This window comes from Desmodus rotundus, chromosome 6 (genome assembly GCF_022682495.2).
Source record: "Desmodus rotundus isolate HL8 chromosome 6, HLdesRot8A.1, whole genome shotgun sequence".
NCBI lineage: Eukaryota > Metazoa > Chordata > Mammalia > Chiroptera > Phyllostomidae > Desmodus > Desmodus rotundus.
Window position 1 is genome coordinate 71,160,363 of NC_071392.1, and position 21,571 is coordinate 71,181,933.

Here is a 21,571-nt window from a genome sequence, read left to right on the forward strand (position 1 = left end):
TGCTAAGAGAAACAAAGGAAAATATACAGGGAACCAACAGTGATGCGAAGGAAACTGGGACTCAAATCAACGGTGTAGACCAGAAGGAAGAAAGAAACATCCAACCAGAAAAGAATGAAGAAACAAGAATTCAAAAAACTGAGGAGAGGCTTAGGAACCTCCAGGACATCTTGAAACGTTCCAACATCTGAATTATAGGGGTGCCAGAAGGAGAAGAGGAAGAACAAAAAATTGAAAACTTACTTGAACAAATAATGAAGGAGAACTTCCCTACTGTGGCCAAGGAAATAGACTTCCAGGAAGTCCAGGAAGCTCAGAGAGTCCCAAAGAAGCTGGACCCAAGGAGGAACACACCAAGGCACATCATAATTACATTAGCCAAGATGAAAGAGAAGGAGAGAATCTTAGAAGCAGCAAGAGAAAAGGACACAGTTACCTACAAAGGAGTTCCCATAAGGCTGTCAGCTGATTTCTCAAAAGAGACCTTACAGGCAAGAAGGGACTGGCAAGAAGTATTCAATGTCATGAAGGGCAAGGACCTACATCCAAGATTGCTCTATCCAGCAAAGCTATCATTTAGAATGGAAGGACAGATAAAGTGCTTCTCAGATAAGGTCAAGTGAAATGAGTTCATCATCACCAAGTCCTTATTATATGAAATGTTAAAGGGACTTATCTAAGAAAAAGAAGATAAAAAAAGATGAACAGTAAAAATGACAGTAAACTCACAGTTATTAACGACCACACCTAAAACAAAAACAAGAGCAAACTAGGCAAACAACTAGAACAGGAACAGAACCACAGAAATGGAGATCACATGAAGGGTTATCAATAGGGGAGTGGGAGGGGGAGAGACGGGGGAAAGGTACAGAGAATAAATAGCATAAATGATAGGTGGAAAATAGATAGGGGGAGGGTAAAGAATAGTGTAGGAAATGTAGAAGCCAAAGAACTTGTAAGTATGATCCATGGACATAAACTATAGGGGGGGAATGTGGGAGGGAGGGGGTGGGCAGGTTGGAGTTGAGGGAAGTGGGGGCAATGGGACAACTGTAATAGCATAATCAATAAATATATTAAAAAAAATTAAAGCCCTTGTGTAAGACATTTCAGTATTGTATCAGTTAAACATGAAGCAAAAATCATTTTGTTGCTGTTTTTTTCTTCATGGTTTTCTATTAAAGACATTCTTAGGTGCTAGGTGTTTAATCGAACTCAGAATAAATGTTTCAGCAAAATATTTTATTTAAGTTTCTGGGATCTTTATCTCTTACAGTGATTCTCATTCTGAGTACTACATGAAATGGCAATAATTATATGTATTTTTTCCTAGCTTGTGATACGAGGTGTCTTACACTGTGGTGTGCGATTCTCCTTCTCAGGATGGCCTCACTTCAGATGAGGAACTATATTTCAGAGCACTGTTTGAACACAGACTGTCATCATCGGATGACATCTGATGATGGGATCGGAACGCGGCTGATCGTCAGTTATGTGTCCTGGTGTTAGCTCCCTTGTTATTTTCCACGGAATAAAAGGCAACACGAAAGAGAGTTTTTGCTACTAGCATTTGACTTTTCTGCAGCTACCCTTGCGTCTGTGATGGGGGAGGGAAGAGCAACACAGATTGTAAGGTGAAACCCATAGGAGACCCAAAATCACTGTGGTCAGTACACAGGCACGGCGGTGTGCTATTAAGAATGGACCTGGAGCCCAGGTACTTGGATTCAAGTCTCAATTATGCTCACCAGCTGTATGATGTGGGAAGTTACGTAACGTCTTTGCACTTCAGTTTCACTGTCCTCATCTGTAAAAGGAAGTTTGTGAAAGGTTTAAGTAAACGTGTGCGAGTATACATTAGAATTAGAATTAGAATTTTTCTAAATAACAAAAGACCAAAGAAAGGACTGCTCATATTTTTCTATACTGTGTTTTGTTGAGTTGAAATATGAAATATCAAATATTTATAATAAAATATTCAAAGTTAAGTACACTGAGTCACTGAAATATCTGAAATATGGAAGTGGGTTATCAACCTTATTGGGGTCTCTGAATAACACAGAAACTTCTGTATGCATTGTTAACATGAAAAATTTAAAAAGTTATATTTCTCTTTAGATTCATACATATGTATGTATTACCTTAAGATATATTTACTTAAGATTATATATCTCTACTTAAGATATATCTGATATATGATCATTTAAGATATACATGGATATATATATAAATTTACTTAAGATTTTATATATAATATTATAAAGCAGTTCTCGGAAAGTGGTACTACCTATGTATTACCTCTTATTATATTACCTTATCATTTCTATATCTGCACTACTAATGAGTAACTAAATTGATTGGTCTGATGGTTCTTTTCCTGCTTTGTCTTTGAAGGGTCAAAGTTACAGCAAAACATCACTTGTAAGGAGTTGAGTAAATACAGATGAGAAACCCTCAAGCAAGGTGCTGAGTTAACAGACAGGATAATCACTCCCTGAACATACGTTTATCAAGCTCCCTGTGGAACTTGCAGGGGACTTACGGGCTCTTTAGAGTGATATTCTAGGGACTGGCCGGATGAACGCCCTCATAACGACTGCCTCTCACAGACTTCCTGAAACAGTAGCCTTGCAAATAAATATAATCTCATATAAATCAACACACTAGAATGTGAGCTTCATAAGGACAGAGGTTTTTTCTGCATTGGGTCACTACTCTCTCTGCAGAGTATTGGCAAGTGCCTAGCAAATAGGTGCTTAGTAACTATTTCTTGAACGATCTGAATGAATGAGAACCTTGACCTTCCCTTTAAATAAGATCAAACCAGCGTAAAGTAGCAGACTTTTCCACCTCCTGGCAGATTTCTGACCCTGAGGATGCTGGTGAGCAGGGCTGAAGAGCAGCAGCGAAGGGCGGAAGTGAAGGGCAGAAGTGCAAATAGGCGTGTGCAGCAAATAGTTCAGAAGTCATGGATCTGGGCAGGTATCCTCAGCAATGTGTGGTGTGGAGTGGTGCTGTGCTTAACGCAGACTCCTGCCCACGTGTCACACTAGACTTACAAATACTTTGTTCAGCATCTGCCTAACCTTAGTGTCTATACTTGCACTTTTTTCTCCCCATGGCTTATAGGAATCTTTTACCCATGACCAAGTATCATGAAATGACACTTTTACTCTCTGCAAACATTTTAGCTTACTATTAACAGTCTGTACTCAGGTTTGACTGAAAAAAAAAATCAGTTTGACACGGCATGATCCATTTCACAGGTGGGGTTGATTATATGGTATTGCTCATAATTTAGCTCACAACCCTAGGTAGTAGATTAACATAATATAGTATTCACACAATTCCATCTGACTTAAATCTAAAGACATATTTATTTTTATTGCCATAGCAAACATATTTTTTTGAGAAAAGAAAGAAGTTCCCTTTTATAGCATGGGTAAGCGAGCAATTTGAATAGGAAACTATTCATTTGTGCACATTGTAAGTCTTCCTAATTAGCTTTATAATGAAAACAAGTTATTAGTCATCCTTGGCTGAGCAATACTCAATTGTATTTGTCTTTTTAAAAATATCATAAAACAGCAAACAACCTTAAAGTATATTACTAGTTAATTAGACATAATTTCTTAAAATGGTTTGCATCATCTCATTTAACTTTGGAGCTTCCAGACATTAATAATGAGTCACTAAAGAGCTATCATTGATTTAAAATTTGAATTACATATCAGGTGTGGCCCAAGAACTCTCTGTGGGCCCAAAAGGAAACAGAAAAATGTTTATAAGTGAGCCATGGTATGAATACACAGAAAACACATATCTGTATTCACAGAAAACAATTAGGCCTAATGCAATTAAGGTGAACATTCAAGTTCATTTTATTCCAAGGAACTGTTTTTACTCTTGAAGCTCCATGTCGAGTTAAAACACTACTGAGGATGGTATAATCTGGCTTGGCCCTTGGACATGTAAGGCAAACATTTTACATTATTACACAGAATCAAACATTTACAGCCATAGATAACATAGGGTCTGATCAAGTTAACGCTTGGCGTTTAAGGCTAACCCACGTTGGAAAGCGATCATTTCCGGGAAGGAGATCAAATACTTAACACAGTGTCACCTGTCGGAACTGCTAGAAAAGATTTATTTAAAAGTCGATTCACAGAATGTGTTCGCCTTTGTCAGTTTCTTTTCACTTTCTGTGCTAGAGGGAGGCACTTTAAGAATTATTAACTGCAGTTTCAGAGTATAAGACTCTGAGTTTCAGCAGTCATTGATAAATACAGCAAGGGATTAAAGTGAAATGGGATTAAAAAGCAAGTAAACACACTATTAAACCAGAAAATTTCAATAAATCTTGTAAAAGTCATTGGTCTATGATTTGAAGAATTTCCTCCCGGGGGTGAGGGGTGGTGTGTGGAATAAAATAGCAGCTATCGCCCCGCCCCCCATGCCCAAATGAGTGAATCCCACAGCTTTCCCATGTTAAGATAGAATGGTTTTGCGGCTGTTTGGGCTTGTAAGGTTTTTAAAATATTGACGAGTTAGTACTTTGAGTTGTGTTTCCAGTAATATTTCAAATATTATATTATGCATAGGTTCCAAATAGAAAAACTAAACTATAGAATGAAATACGTATGTTGGAAGAGTTTAGTAAAACGTATAAAAATTAAAATGCTAAAAAAAAACCCCAATCCGTTTTAAACGTGTAAAAATAAATTACATTGGTCGGTGGGAATCCAGAGTTTTGTTTTTGTTTCTTTTTTAGTCAATTGGTACGTACTGCACCCGCCACAACACGTTGGAAAGTAGGTCCTGGTACACACTAAGGAATATCCAACCCGGTAAATACATCAGGGTGATGAGCCCCATGAAATTGAGCGGGTAGTGAGAATAGTCCCAGGAACAAGCGCCGCACGTGCGCAGTCCCAGACCCCAGGACAGCTCCCACACGTAGATGAAGATCACGTAGATGGGCACCCGCTTCCAGGTGCTCCAGCCTCGACTGTAGTGAAGGTGGAAATAGAGCTTTTCCACCATGAAACTGCAGCTGCCATACATAAAGAATGACCAGAGCGACGTGTGGCCACTGGTTGCCCTGTCCCTCTGCCCCAGCACGTTAAAGAAGAAGGTGAAGAAAATCTCATCCAAAAAGCCGTGCATCCCGTAAAAAAGAAAGCGGAGCAGGTCCGGCAGCCCCTTGCTGGGGGCTCCTTCGGCGCCAGTGGGGCCACGGGTTCCTCGCCGCCCACCACCTCCCGCCGCGGGGGCTCGGGTGCGAGGAGGGGCGAGGGACGCGCCCAGTGGCTGCTGCTGCAGCCGCCGTCGGTACCGCAAGCGCAGGAAGCGCTTCAGGAACACTTGCGAGTGGTAAAGCGCCAGCCCGTACTGCAGCGCCAGGTCCAGCGCCCCCGGCGCCGCCGCGCCCCCCAGCCCGCCGCCCAGGCTGAGCAGCAGCGCCCGGCCCGCCAGGGTCTGCAGAGCCACGTGCGCCGAGGGGTAGAGAAGGAAATTGAAGACGAAGGCGCTGGGGCAGTGCCGCCGTTGCAGGTACACCTTCTCCAGAGCGAAGTGGGTGAACAAGTGCAAGAGGCAGCGGAAGGGCGAGGAGAAGCCCAGCATTCGTAGGTCGGGGCTGCGAGCGAAGAGCCGCGCGGAGGACACGAGCACGTCCAGGGTGATGCCGTGCATTCCGTAGAAGTACAGACGCATCCAAGCCGGCAGCTCCGCGCCCTTGGCCGGAGCTTCAGCAGTGGACAGCGGCTCCGGGCGGTCCGCGGCAGCCTCGCCTTCCCGCCCGCTGGAGGCCGCCGGCCGCCGCGACGCGCCGCCTCTGCGCGCCAGCCCCTCGCCATCGGCGTCGCTGCCCGCCATGGGCTCCGAGGCTACGGCGCCGCGCGATCCCACGCCGCCCAGAGCGCGGAACCGAGGGGCCGAAGGGTCGAGCCCCGCGCCGCCTCCCAGCCGCTGCCGGCCCCCGGGGGGCTTGCGGGGAGCTCCGTCCCGGCCGCGGCCCGGCGGAAGCCGGAGCTGGTGCGCTCGGGAGAGGCGCGAGCGGGCGCCGGGCGGCTCGCGGAGTCCCCTAGCCGCGGCCCCGCCGCGCCCTCCCCTCCAGTCGCAGGCGAGGTGCCGCCGGCCGGCGCCCGCGCTCACCCCGCGCGGCCTAACAGGCGCCAGGGCCCGGCGAGGGGCGGCGGCGCCAGGGCCGTGAGGAGAAATGCCGAGGCCGGTACAAACCCCATCTTCTCCGCGGCTCAGCTCCGCCGCCTCTGCCGCAGGCTCTGGGAGCGTAACGCGAGCAGCGACGCCCCTTCTCGCGGCCCTCCCCATGCCCCTCGCCGCCCGTCTCGACCTCTCCCGCCTTCTCGGCCGCCCTTCCCCGCCCCAGCCCTCCGCTGCCAGTCCCGCGGGGGTCCGCTGGAGAAGGCCGGGCCCTAGTTCTCTGCCTCCTTCCTCCGCTCTGCACCAGGATCCCCGGCGGTGCGGGAGGCGTTCGCCGGGGCGGAGGCTCGGAGTGGAGAAACACTGAACAGGTGTGACTGCGAGCTACAGGGGTGGGCCCCGCGTCGCCAGAACCAGAGCCAGGAGCCTGGCTGCTGAAGAAGAGTGGCCAAGAGCCACAGCCCAGGGGCCGGGCCCGAGACCAAACTCTAAGTGCTGCGTATTTAATGTCTCTATTCAAAGCCAGCTGTGTCTCAGTCACGAAGCATAAACAGGAGACTCCCTGCATCTGAAATATTGTCTGGTCCACTTTTCCAACCTCTCTCCCTGGCCAGTCTGCTTTCCTCGTTAGTTTACTTCCGGCCAAGGACAGAGATCAAAGTCCCTCAGAATTAACGCAAAGATTGGCAGCTAGTTGGCTCAGACGTTGTTCTGGCTGCAGTGTCACAGCTCTGCCAGAATAGTACCTGCGCTCACCCTGGCACACCCCAGTGCTGCGTCTCCTTCTTGCAGAACTAGGTCACCCCCGAAATCAGGAGTGAGATAGAGGGTGAGGATTTTATTTTCGAGTTGGGTGGGGGGTAGGGGGGCGGGACGCGAAATCCAGAATTCTGGTGTGAGGGCTCCACTTTTTTTGTCCAATATTAAATTCAGGCTCAGAATCGGAAAGGAGTTCAGTTATACTGATTAACCCTCTCCCCCGCCCCCAAATGAAAGTCAGGTCTACACAGAAACTAGATAACAGTTCTAATCTGTTCTTAGATAAACAGATCAGACGTTCCTTTGGTAGATGGTTAAGAAAATTATTTTCTTCTGGAGAATAAATTTTCTGACAGTTTCTATATTTCTACAGTAACATCCTCCAGTTATTTATTTCAACCCCGTATGTTCAATCTGTGGTTGCTAATTTGTCTGTAAACTAGATAAGGGAGAAATAAAAAGTATGCTGAGAAGAAAAAATTGTTAAGAGGATATCAACACTTTGTAGAAGGTGAAAGTATCGTTTAAAAACATTTTTTTTTTTCATAGCGTTGATAGTGTGTGGCTTACTTGAAGACTTTTAGTGGTGGTCAAAAGTCAGTGGGTGAGCGTTGTCATGCCAGGGACAGAAGCATCAGGTAGCAGGCTTGGCAAACTTGTTGTGAAACAAAGAGGTTAGTTGCCCTATTGCTTGAACAAGTACAGTGAAGAGAAATAATAACACAAACATTTTCTTGAGCACCTACTGTATACAAAATGCTGTATGCACTGGTAAAATCCGTGGTTGTAAGATTTACTCTTTAAAGTACATACTCTAGGTGATATCATAATCTATCATACCTCTAAAACCTACTTATGGTTATTATCAACTATGATCAGCTAGTAGTACACACCAAATAAAACATTTCTTTGAGCCACTATTTTATTAAATAAAGTCAATCTTGGTCCTGATTTATCAGATATCAAAAACAAATGTATTCTTTCTCCATAATTGCTCTTCGGACGAGGGAAAGCACTTTGTGACAACAGCATAAGCCCAGCCATTCCAATGTGCATGCATTAACTTGCAAGATGAAACTTGAATTGTTTTCAAGTAGCAAATTAAACTTCAAGGGCCCAAGTCTTCTAATTATTCTAGCTTTTCTTGGAAAATGCAAGGAAAACTGAATCTCAACTAAAGTTAAACTAAATCTGTTATCCAGTCTAGTTCCTCTCAGGAAGGCTTCTTAAAGGGACCTCAGGAATAACACAGCTGCCTGAGTAGCCCTGCCATGCTGTAGAGATGCACCAGTTCATGTGGAGGCAGCGTTGACCTTACCGGGCTAGCCAGTTTGGTTCCGTATGCACTCTTGGACCCGGAGTAGCCAATGTGACCAGGGAGAGATTTGAGAATTAGAACGATCCTTTGGAGGACTGTGGTCATCTTTAGCCTAGTGTCCATAGGTTCAAGGTTGTAGTCTTTTATTTATTTATTTTTAAAAAAGATTTTATTTATTTTTAGAGGGAGAGGAAGGGAGGAGAAAGAGAGGGAGGGGAATGTTGATGTGAGAGAGAAACATTGATTGGTCGCCTCTTGCACTCACCCTGACGGGGTGGGGATGGGGGTCAAACCCAGAACCCAGGCATGCGCCCTGACTGGGAATGGACCTGGCGACCTTTTGCTTTGCAGTATGATGCCCAACTAACTGAGCCACACCGGTGAGGGCTCAAGGTTGTAGTCTTTTAGATGTATGGAATGTAGGAATTACCACACCAGAAGAACAAAAAGAAAGTGCATGGAGAACACAGCATACAGAAGAAACCTTAAAGGAAGTTCAGTAGGGCAAGGCATGAATGTAATGATAGAAAAGCTATAAAAGACAGCAATCATATTAGCAGTAGATATAAAAACCTCTCTCATTATGGATCAAATTGCAAGCATGCACACACACACACACACACACACACACAGATCTCTTACAATACAGTAATCACCTAACTAAGAAGGAGGACATCCATCCAAGAATGCTGGCTTCCTAAAGCTGGGTCTGTTACTTACCATTGGAAGGAAACTCTCTAACTTGACAAAGTTTTGATAGCTTCTTGCAAGGGGGTGGGCAATGTTACACTATTTATGAGGTTTTTGTAGTCTTGTTTTTGATGGGCCTTTCACTATTTAGGCTTGATTAGAACTGGGTAATGAATTATGATACAATGGTTTAGGATTGGTGGATGTTGCCAAGCAAGGGTTTTGAGGTTAGGATTTCAAAAAGTATTGGGAATAAATAGTAAATGTTTATCTCCCTGGGCCAGAGTTTGCTGGAATAGTGAAGTTGTGCTGATGAAGACAGTGGAATAGTAAAGTCACATTAACAAAGACAACCAAATCAAAAAGGGATGACCATGTAGATGGTAAGTTGTGGGGAAAATGGTCTTGGGTTTGCATAATCTAATGGTGAGGACCAGTTTGGAATCCAAGAGGGGAATTGTTAGAGTAAGGACAGGTAAAGCTAATGAGGAAGCAAGACTGACTGAGTTTAGCTAAAATGATGCTCATCCCCAGTGGCTGTGGAAGGCAGGGGAAAGGAAGGAGGTTGATTGACGGTTCAAAGTTATAAAATATTTGTATGCATAGCTCTGTAGTTTCTTATACTTTATATAACTTTTTCTTAATTTTTTTGCTGTATAATAAAGTTTCAAATTAAACAATTCTTTCTATGTGTTGCTTAAACAACAAGGGCAGCAAATGGACAGGCAGAAGGTGGCTATTAGTGCTTGTTGCCAGATGTGGAATGGCCATTGACTAGGAGCCTGTTAGAGGGTCATCTTGGAAGTCTGCCCTGTTGTTCCAGTTGTATGTTTTTACAAAACTTTTTAACTGTACTTGTTTAATTCCTCTTTCTAATAATCTGATCAATGGGGAGTCAAACCAACATCAGGAAAGTTTCTTTTGGTACCTCTTCCTGGTGTTTTGTTTTGTTTTGTTTTTATGTGCTTTTATATTATTCATGTTAATGTCAGGCCCTTTCTTCAGTTCTTGGAATTTCTGGGAGTTCTTAATTTTCAGCAGGAATTATTACCTGAGCTGAAGCATTTTTTGTATGATTTCACTGAGTGGGGCTCCTAAAGAACAGACTCTGAGTAAATTCTTTTAATTCATAAAACATAAAAAGAGTAACAAGTTGTTTTGGAAAAGCTTGCTTAAAAATAACACTTCACCTTGAGCAGCATTCAAATCTTTGCCTGACTCATCATGTGTGCTCCAGGGAAACGACTGTATTTCCCCTCCCCAGTTGATTCCATTCTGTTTTCAAAGCTAGGAGCTTATTTTGGACAATGATAGTCCAAGTACATTGGTTAAAAGTTTGCTGGTAACTTAGAGACTTTGTGAAGAGAGATGACCTCAGTTCATGGATATTACTTATCCAGCACCTGCTTATCAGCTGTGTACTTCACATATGTTGTTAGTAATTAACATAACTGTCGCCTATTTTTTTTAAACAGATACTGAAACTGAGGCTCAGAAAAGTTGCTTGCTCAAGGTCTCGGTGGATAAGTCAAAGGACAAGCTATGGAGTAATTTCTATGTGACGCCAAAGCTCATTTGCGCTACAGTGTGTCACCTCCTACATTCTCATTTCAAAGCTATTTTAAATGAGTTGTAAATAATAAGAAGATTTAATAAGAAGAGAGATCAGTTCCATTGATAGTTCTAGTATCAGTCCCTAAACCCTTCCCAGTCACTTCTGCCCTTTTTTTATCATGCATTTAATTTTAATCATCGATCTATACAGTCATTTCACATTCCTTTTTTTCTGTATGCTTATCTTTATCCTGTCTTTTCTACTGGGTTTCTTTATATATTAGAAAATGGCTGTTTACTTATATAAATGCGACTATGTGAAAGGATTGGCATCTGGTGTGAGAATAGAAGATTAGGGTTAGATAACAGGAGAAAACATATGCAAAGATATGCCTGGAGACTGTTAGTACACGTTTCTACATACTGAAGTTAGGCAAGACCACACCTTGTTCCAGTTGTGAAAATCCATATTCATGATTGCCATAACCTGAAACCCTTGGCTTGGCTCGGTACAGTGATTTAACAAGTAGGTTTGCATGTGTTCGTTTATTTGACAATGTTCATTTGTACCCAGTGGATCTCCAAAACCTATGTACATATTATATGTTAATATTTTCAACAGAAAAAATATGTCACTAAACATGATTCTTTGCTAGTATGGTTACTTTGTGGAAGAAACTATCTAAGGTTTCAAAGTGTACTTTGGCAATGAGGTGTGATGGGAGGCAGATGAAGGCAGCTGCACCAACACGTCAGTCAAAGAATACCAGTTATGGAATGGAAGTCAGATCTCATGAGTGCTTGAGCCCCATCCTGCTGCTTCCATTCATTGAGCACATACTGCATTATGGGTATTCTGCTGTGAAGTGAGGATGCAAAACTGAGCACTACACGGATCTCATCCTCACTGAGATCCTAGTTTAGGGTCCAGCTAATTTTTAATAATTGCAAGCAAGATGGCAAATTCTAGACAGAAAGAGATGTGTACAGCACAGCAGGCATGGAGCTTTGTAAGGATCCCAGTCATTGCCAGCTTGCCCGGACTGCCAGGTCCCTTCCACACAAATAAGAAGCCAACCAGTGACTTCTTTGATGTGCAGAGAAGGACAGAGCACTATTGTTTGTCCACTTTTACCCAGGTTTCTTGTCTTCTGATCAAGGGGTAGGTAAATAGGTAAGTGGTAAGTAGGGAGGAGTGGGTTTTGGAGATGGGCATTTAAGTGGTTTTAAATCTTTTGTCATGGTAAAAAAAAATCCTGCAATGTAAAAGCTTTGAATATAAGTCATTTTATTTCTGTAGGAGTATATGTGTGAATGATAAATTCCAATAAGTGAAGCTGTTAGGAAAAAGGATGTGTACATTTGTAATTTTGGCATCCAGGGTGGGAAAAAAGTAGGTTTACAGTTGTGAGTATGTGAAACACAGACTTAATTCATGTATTGTTTATTAATTATTATATTAGTTTCCATACAAACAATTGTAAACCTACTTTTGACCCCACCCTGCATATTGCCAAATTATTTTAAGAAATTATCTCAATTTGCACTCCCACTAGCAACTATGAAAGGATCTATTTCCACACAATTTTGCCAATGAAGGTTCATTACACTTTTTTTTATCCATTGGATTTTTATTGAGATATAATTCACATACCATAAACTTCACCCTTTGAAAGTTTACAATTCAGTGATTTTTTACTATATTCACAAGGTTGTGCAACCATCACCATAATCTAATTCCAGAACATTTTCTTTACCCCCCACAGGAAACCTGTTAGCAGTCAGTTCCCATTCCCACCTTTCCTCAGCCCCTGGCGACCACTTTCTATCCTGATGGCTTTGCTTATTCTGGTTGTTTCATATAAATGGAATTGTACAATGTGGGCCCTTTGTGGCTGGCTTCACCCATTTGGCATATTTTCAGGATTCATCCATGTTGCAGTATATATAAATACTTCATTTCTTTTTGTGGCTAAATAATATTCCATTTTATGCCAATTGATTTTTTTAATTTTAATTTTTTATTGTTATTTAATTACAGTTCATTACACTTTTTGATAGATGCCAATTTGATATGTGAAAACAGTGTCTTGATGAAGTTTAATTTTCACTGTTCGTATTATGAGTGCACTAGGGATACATGTGAAATATAGAACTATTTGTCTTTTGTCTTCTGTGAACTACCTGTGAATATCCCTTTTCATTGAATTAATGATCTTTTTGTTTGTTTGTTTACTTATTAGCAGCAGTTTTTTTAATTAAGGAAATTCATTTTTTTTGTGATGCACCGTATTTTTGGGTTTACATTTCATGTTCCCACTACTATATTAAACATATAAACAAAACATCATTTCTGATGATAGAATCTTCAGAACTTGTAAATCTTTTGCCTTATTTCTTTATTTCCATGTATGATACTCCCTTTTCTTTCTTTCCCAATGAAGTTATTTCCTCCTTGTAATTAGGTTACAATGTTGATTAATTTCACCTTCCCTCTAATATTCCTCGTTTCTGAAACATCTTTAGGGTACCTTCCAAAATTCTGCTGATGATAATTTTACTGCTAAGAGTATTCCTTTTCTGAAAAAAAATTCTTTTTTACCCAAATAGAAACTAATTAACTTCTAAACTTCTAAATTTTAGAATTTCACAGTAGCATAGATCTCTCTTTTGAATTAATCATTGGTGTATGTGATAACAAGCTGTACCCCCCGAGCTCACTCCTTATGCCTAACCCATGGCAATTGCTGTGCTCTGAGTTTACTTCTCCAGGACGGTGTACTCCTCCCTGTCTGCTGGTACTTTGGGTCTCTCCCAGGAAGAAACTACTGCATCACTCTTTCCCATGCCCTTCTGGTCCACTGATGAATTTTAGTGGATTATGTTCCGCCAAATACAAATTCTGAAAACATAAAGAACAGATTGTAATTGACAAACCCTTTGTTTTCAAGTTATTCATGTGGCTTTTCAGAAATAACACAAAGCTCTCTTTGTTTTTGAAATACAGAAAGAACCTCTTAACACACCAAGTATTTAAATCTACTCAATATGATGGGTGGGCTAATGCGCGAATCCTGGCTGGTACAAAGGAATTGCTGTGAAAAACTCATTCTCAAGCCATATATGCTGCTAAATTTGCAAACACAAATAGCACTTTGGTTAAAGACTGTGAGGAATTAAAGAATGTTCAAAGATTTACAGTGGGAATAATTAAGGGGTTGGGAGACTCTCAAGAAAGGCGCAAGCACTCGTGGTTATTTAGCCTGTAAAGAAGACGTCTCCGGAATACTTTAATAATGAGTTTCTGGGTCATAAAAGAAACATGGATAAGGTAGTGCCCAGGAGGGGTCTTTGTCTAAGGATACGGGAAGAGGAGCACCTAAAATATGAGTAAAAATATAGGTTAGAAACAAGTTAACAGTTTGAATGAATATGCTCACCTAAAAATAAGACTGGGCTTTTCTTTACATAGATTACAGTTTAATAATAAGAAAAAAGATTGATTCCTATCTGTGTGAGATGACTCTGAAATGGTCAGAGAGTGAGAAGTAGTGTGTCCTCTGTCATCAGACTGCTTGCACCAGATCTTAGCTCCTTTGCTTCCTGTTCGGAGGACCATGGCAAACCTCTCTCTTTGTTTCTCCTAGCCTTATTTCTCACTTCTCAAATAGGAATAATAATAGTCTCCACCAGCTAGTGTTGTTAAGAGAATTAGATGGGATAAGGTATGTGCCCTAGTTATGATTTGGTTTTGTTTTAAAAGGCTGAACATCTAGACATTAGTAATCTAAACAAGAGGCAAATTGTTTTCTCTCATGAGTAATTTCAGGAGACACCTAGGGCTGGAGTGGTGCTGACAGGTCTCCAGGGCCCGGATCACCTGATTGCTCTATCCTGTATGGCTTCCATTCCTAAACACGTCTATTCTAACCGTCCAGTGGTCTGAATTCAGCCCCACAACAACAAGTAAGGAAAAGGCTCTTTCTTGAGAACACTTTCTGGAAGCTGCACTTCTATTCCCAGCCCGTTGGTTAGACCAAAGTTGCATGGTAATACATAGCCACAACAGATGTTGGGAAAATTGTTTAAATTACAATAGCTGTATCTTCAGAGAGAAAAGAAAAAAGATGTCGGCGTGTTGAAATTGGTGTCTGTTGGATTCATGCAAGCCCTGACGTGTCTCCCAAGTAGGCACGACCAAAAGCAAAAATTCAACTTAAGTGAGCACTAAAGTATTGCCTTCCTGAATGACGGCCAGTCCTTTCTTTGATAATAAAAAAGGCTTCTACTCTTTGGTTTTTCACTTTTTGTTTTCATACATTCCATTGCATTTGTTACTATTATTATTGAGAATCCAGGCCTATCAATAATCAAACACCAAATGTGCTGGTTACCCATGTAAAGTTTCATTTAATCCACACAACAATTCTGTAAAGACAGTGGTTTTCAATGGGGATAATTTTCCCCCACAAGGGACGTTTGACAATGTCTGGAAAGAATTTTGATTTTCCAACCAAGGTGGTGCCAACTTCTAGAGAGCAGAGGGTAGAGAGGCTGGTAAACATCCTATAATGCTCAGGATAAGTTCTTACAACAAAGACTTATCTGGTACAAAATGCCAATAATCCTAAATTGAGGAACTCTGCTATAAAGCTTTATGACCTCTGTATTATAAATGAAGAAAGTTCAGAGAGGTTAAGGAATTGACCAAGGTTATAGAGCCTGTAAATGACAGAACCAGACCTGGAATGTAAATATATCTAGCTCAAAGTTTAAGTTTTTTTACTTCTAGAGGCAAAAAGATTTTCATTTTAGAAAAGGTGAAGAATGGTATATACACCAAAACCACAAAATCATTTTAACGGATAATTAAATGAAAACACATCAGTGTCAAATGGAGTGTTTAGTACATCTTCTGACCTTGCTGTGATACTTGAAATTAATGTCTAGAGCACCTGATATAGAGAATCGAAACTGTAATTATGCCAGGGAAGGGGGAATTGTTTTTTCTTTCATTTAATAACTTTCTGCTTTTGAAAATGTTGTCAGTGCATACTAAAGCTTGAGAAAAGGCATAGGCAATCAGAAAAAAAAATGTTTTTGGTTTCTCGGAAAAGGGATCATTGCAAAGTGATCTCTCATGGATAATAGACATATTATAATGGAAAAAATGATAGCAGGAAAGACTTGCTATGACAGTACTAAACTGTCTGAAATACTAAACAATCTTTTAAATGAGTTAATTGCAGTTTAGGAAATATAAATAGAGCATTTATTTAGCTTATTAAAAAAAGACCACCTGCTAATTAGGCTTATTTAAAAAAACATTTTGCATTTTATTTGTTATTCAGCTAAGTATAATGTACTGGAAGATATATTTATAATTATATATATAAATATATATTTCATGTAAGCATTTGACAGGAATTGAGCCTAAATATTTTAGACTTTTGTTCATGAAAAGGAAAGAATATTTCCTCTGAACCATATCCATAGTATTTCCATAGTGGAAAGTGGCAGAATATGACAATGAGGAGGACAAGTCAGATGTGACCTGTATGGTCACATCTGTTTCGGGAATTTGGGAGTTAGATTGAATACTAATTATTTCTAACTGTGGGGTGGGGTATAGCTTTGAAGATGATGTATTAAGACCAAGATGACTTCAATTTTCTGATCCATGTACCATAGGTCATTTTATGGTGCCCCTACTGAATATTTTAGAATGCCTGATAACTCATTTTTCAGGGCATTTACCAACATCAATATTTTTATTTATTATCTGTTTCCTCTAGAATGTAAGCTTCAGGGTTTGTGTCTAACTTTTGCAGTATTAGATATTGACTTAATGGATTCTGGAATGTACAGGAGTTTTCTTTTCAGGTACAGGTAATTTCATTCGAGGAGCTCTGCAGATAACACAAAAGAACACCTAGATGGGGGAGGAAGTGGATGTCAAGTAATTTGTGTATACAGAGAATCAGAAACTGAAAGAACAGAACATTATACAAAAAAGTTTAATTGGCTCTCTGGTAGTGTATTTAAAAATTACTTCAAAATAGTATATGAGCATGGTTAAAAATGGTATTGAAGTGTGTGTTTACCTTACCACCTGATATCACTCTTGAGAAGTTAATACTTTAACATCTTCAGGTTTTAATCACTCTGGTGGTTAGTTGTATATTTACAAATAAATCACATACAGTTCCAGTTCTTGATTGATCAATCTCAATAATGTCTAACGAGGGCTGTGAGTGACGAGGGTTTCCTGCACACTACTCTCACACCTGTCATCACTCATATAACTTCCTAAGAAAGGGGTATAAGGGTAAATTTGTCAATGCTTTCATATGGAAAAACTCTTTATCATCCCTCCCATTTGATCAATGGTTTGGCTGTGTAGAGAATTCTAAGCTTAAAAAAGCTTCCCACAGAATTTTGAAGGCATTGCTCTACTATTTGAAGTTGATAATAAAACAAACAAAACACAAGCAGTGCTTCTGATTCTGATTTCTGTGAACACAATTGTCCTTTCTCAGCCCTCTTTGGAACATTTTAATGTCTTTAAACCTTTGGAATTCTGAAGGTGCATAAATAATGTGCCCAGGTGTGATTCCTTTTAAATTCATCCTATTGGTAGCAGGTAAACCCTTCCAGATTGAAGACGTGTGTCTCCTTTCTTGTATGAAGAATTTTCTTGTTTTAATCCTTTCACAACTCCCTATTTTGTCTTAGAATTCCTATAATTGGACTCCCTATGCTGATTCTCAATTCTGATGATCTTTTCTTTCATATTTTCCTCCTTGTGTCTTATGTTTTTAACCTCTTAGAGAGTGCTTGTGCTTTAATCTTTCAAGGTTTCAATTATTATTATTATTATTTTAATATATTTATTGATTATGCTATTACAGTTGCCCCATTTCCCCCCCTTCACTCCACTACATCCTGCCCACCCCCTCCCTCCCACATTCCCCCCCCTATAGTTCATGTCCATGGGTCATACTTATAAGTTCTTTGGTTTCTACATTTCCTATCCTGCTCTTACCCACCCCCTGTCTATTTTCTACCTACCATTTATGCTACTTATTCTCTGTACCTTTCCCCCTTCTCTCCCCCTCCCACTCCCCTGCTGATAACCCTTCATATGATCTCCATTTCTGTGGTTCTGTTCCTGTTCTAGTTGTTTGCTTAGTTTGCTTTTGTTTTTGTTTTAGGTGTGGTTGTTAATAACTGTGAGTTTGCTGTCATTTTTACTGTTCATCTTTTTTATCTTCTTTTTCTTGGATAAGTCCCTTTAACATTTCATATAATAAGGGCTTGGTGATGATGAACTCATTTAACTTGACCTTATCTGAGAAGCGCTTTATCTGCCCTTCCATTCTAAATGATAGCTTTGCTGGATAGAGCAATGTTGGATGGAGGTCCTTGCCCTTCAGGACTTTGAATACTTCCTTCCAGCCCCTTCTGCCTGTAAGGTATCTTTGGAGAAATCAGCTGACAGTCTTATGGGAACTCCTTTGTAGGTAGCTGTGTGCTTTTCTCTTGATGCTTCTAAGATTCTCTCCTTCTTTTTAATTTTGGCTAATGTAATTATGGTGTGCTTTGGTGTGTTCCTCCTTGGGTCCAGCTTCTTTGGGACTCTCTGAGCTTCCTGGACTTCCTGGAAGTCTATTTCCTTTGCCAGATTAGGGAAATTCTCCTTCACTGTTTGTTCAAATAAGTTTTCAATTTTTTGTTCTTCCTCTTCTCCTTCTGGCACTCCTATTATTAGGATGTTGGAACGTTTCAAGATGTCCTGGAGGTTCCTAAGCCTCTCCTCATTTTTTGAATTCTTGTTTCTTCATTCTTTTCTGGTTGGATGTTTCTTTCTTCCTTCTGGTCCACACTGTTGATTTGAGTCCCAGTTTCCTTCGCATCACTATTGGTTCCCTGTACATTTTCCTTTGTTTCTCTTAGCATAGCCTTCATTTTTTCATCTAATTTGCAACCAAATTCAACCAGTTCTGTGAGCATCCTGATTACCAGTGTTTTGCACTGTGCATCTGATAGGTTGGCTACCTCTTTGTTGCTTAGTTGTATTTTTTCTGGAGCTTTGATCTGTTCTTTCATTTGGGCCATTTTTTTTTGTCTTGGTATGCCTGTTACCTAAAGGGGCAGAGCCTTAGGTGTTCACCAGTGCAGGGTAAGGCTGGTTGCTGTGCTGTGATGCTGTATGTGGGGGAGGGGCCCGGAGGGAGCAATGGCCCTTGCTCCTCTCTCTGCCCGATTTCAGTCACTCCCTCTGCTACCCACAATCAAACTGGGGCCCTCTAGTGCTGATTCTCGAGTGGGTGGCCTTGTGCATGCTCTAGGCCCCTGTGGGTCTCTCCAAGGAAGTCTCCTGTGAGGCTGGGAGTTTCTCCTGCTACCGCCTGAACCCCCACGGGTGTTTTCAATCAGAGGTTTGAGGCTTTATTTCCCTGTGCTGGAGCCCTGGTTTGAGTGGTCTGCTTCACTCCCCCACTGTTCCTCCCGGTTTAGCTATGCATGAATGTGGGGCCACAGGGTCTGCCAGCCACAGCCTGGCCTGCCCCATTCCACAATCGGCCACCTCGCTGGGTCCGCCAGTCACTGCCTTGCCATGAGACCTCTCCGCCCCTCCTACCAGTCTGGATGAAAGTTTCTTCTTTATCTCTTTGGTCGTTGGACTCCCATACATTTCGATTTTCTGTCAGTTCTGGTTGTTTTTTGTTTTTAAATTGTTGTTGTCCATCTTTTGGTTGTGCAAGGAGGCACAGTATGTCTACAAACGCCTCCATCTTGGCAGGAAGCTCGTAAATCATTTTTTTAAAAAGATTTTGTTTATTTAATGGAGGTGGAAGGTGTAGCCAGGCTCCTGGCCGCAAACTGCAGACCTGCCCCTTTCCCAGATGCATCTCGCTGGAGTACAGTGCTCTCCCACTTCCTCCTCCTCCTCCAATTATTATTTTTATTTGGCAAATCATTTAATTAATTTCCAAAGCAAACTTTTATATTCTGATCGTTCTTTTTTGAAAACATTATGTTCTTTTTCCTTGGATACAATATTTTCTACCTAAGGACACTAAAAGCTCGCTTCTGGCCATGACCAGTATGGCTCACTTGATTGGGCGTTATCTTGCGAAATGAAAGATCAAGGTTGAAGCAAAAGGTATCCAGTTCAATTTGGGGCACTAAAAAGGCAACCAGGCAATGTTTCTCACCCTGTCTTCTTTCCTTCCCCTCGCTCCAAAAATACAGAAATAAAATCTATTTTTTAAAAGATTTTATGTGTTTATTTTTGGAGCGAGGGGAAGGGAGAAGGGAGGGAGAGAAACATCAATGTGTGGTTGCCTCTCAACGCATCCCCTACAAGGGACCTGCCCTGCAACCCAGGCATGTGCCCTGACTGGGAATTGACCCAGCAACCCTTTGGTTCGCAGACCAGTGTTCAGTCCACTGAGCCACAGCAGACAGGGCTAAAATCTATTTTTTAATAAAAGGCAAAATAAAAGCTCTTTTCTGCTTCTTGAATATTCTCTCTTTGTTTAGGGGACAATTTTCTATTTATCTTGGTCTCTCTCTGTTATACTGCTGGCTTAACTCAATTTTCTGGTGATTATTTATTTATTGTCCATTTATCTTTAAGACCGAGGGAATTATACAGCTGATGATGTGTTATGTATGTGAAAGAGATTTGTTGCTTGAAGTGTTACATGACAGTGAGAAAGAGATGAGCCAGCTGCCTTTCCTTCTGACAAGTATTAGAAAAAGGAGGCCTTGCCCTTCTGACACCCGTGTGAAATGCCCAACTGTAGGTTATCCTCATGACAAGATAGGTATTTGTTTCATATATAGGTCTTCAGTTAATCCCCTATTTTTTAGCTCTTTCTCCTGCTCTGTCTTCTACCGGCAGCCTCTAATTTGAAACATGTTAGATTTCTGCTGGGCAAGCTGTTTTCCATATCTGTAGAAGCCTCCTTCTCTCTTATTTTGAGCTACAGATGGCATTCTCTCTCACTGTCCATATTCCAGATACATGTTGAAATACTTGTTTTTGGATTGTCCTTAGTCTGTTATTTTACTTATTGTGTTTTTATAATTTTAGGCAATACTTTATCATAATCTTATTGCCATCCGCAGGAAGATGAATTTGTCACTTTGTACAAAAATGTAGTAAATAATGTTTGGTTGAAGTTGGTGAGCAGAAGTGGCTCAAAAATTGTTTTTGATTTTATTTATTCCCCATCTATTTCAATTGTCTTAGACCACTGGCTCTCGGACTTTATTGGGAAAACAGCAGACAAGATAAAAACATATATAAATACCATCCTTAAGTGATTTGGAGCCATTAAAATACACATGATATTTATTCTTTTTGAAGTGATTGTGAGTGGGAATGTTTTCCTAATTTCCCTTTCTGATAGTTCATTATAGGCATATAAAAGTGCAACTTATTTCTGGATATTAATTTTGTATCCTGCTGTTTTACTAAATTAATTAACAGTTTTAATACTTTGTTGATAGAATCTTTAGAGTTTTCTATGTACAATATCATGTCATCTATAAATAATGACAGTTTTCCTTCTTCCTTTCTAATCTGAATGCTTTTTATTTCTTCTTCTTGTCTCATTTCTATGGCTAAGACTTCCAGTACTATTTGAATAAGAGAGGTGAAAGCAGACTCCCAGTCTTGTTCCTGATCTTAAGGGGAGTGCTTGTAGCTTTGGCCCATTGAGCATAATGCTGGCAGTGGGTTTGTCATAATCGCCTTTATTATGTTTAGGTATGTTTCTTCTATTCCCACTTTGCCGAGAATGTTTATCATAAATTGGTGCTGGATATTATCAAGTAATTTTTGCATCTATTGATAAAATCATGTGTTTTTTATCCTGCATTTTGTTTATGTGGTGTTTCACATTTATTGATTTGTGAATGTTGTACTAACCTTACATACCCAAGAATAAATCCCATTTGATTATGGTATGATTGTGTTTTTTTTAATTTAATTTTTAAATATATTTTCTTTATTACATTATTACAGTAGTCCCATTACCCACCCCCTTTATTCCCCTCCACCCTGCA

General features: G+C 40.7%; 1 protein-coding gene across 1 annotated transcript; it reads right to left on the reverse strand.

Moving 5' to 3' along the window:
* Nucleotides 1–3,354: 3,354 nt before the first annotated feature.
* TMEM229A (transmembrane protein 229A) lies at nucleotides 3,355–6,847 on the reverse strand. The gene has a single exon (XM_053927340.1). It carries the CDS (start codon nucleotides 6,334–6,336, stop codon nucleotides 4,771–4,773), a length of 1,566 nt encoding a protein of 521 aa, XP_053783315.1. The 5' UTR covers nucleotides 6,337–6,847; the 3' UTR covers nucleotides 3,355–4,770.
* Nucleotides 6,848–21,571: the final 14,724 nt, after the last annotated feature.

Coding starts and splice junctions, on each gene's coding strand:
- TMEM229A (XM_053927340.1), bottom strand. CDS start 6,336: ATGGGGAGGGCCGCGAGAAGGGGCGTCGCTGCTCGCGTTACGCTCCCA.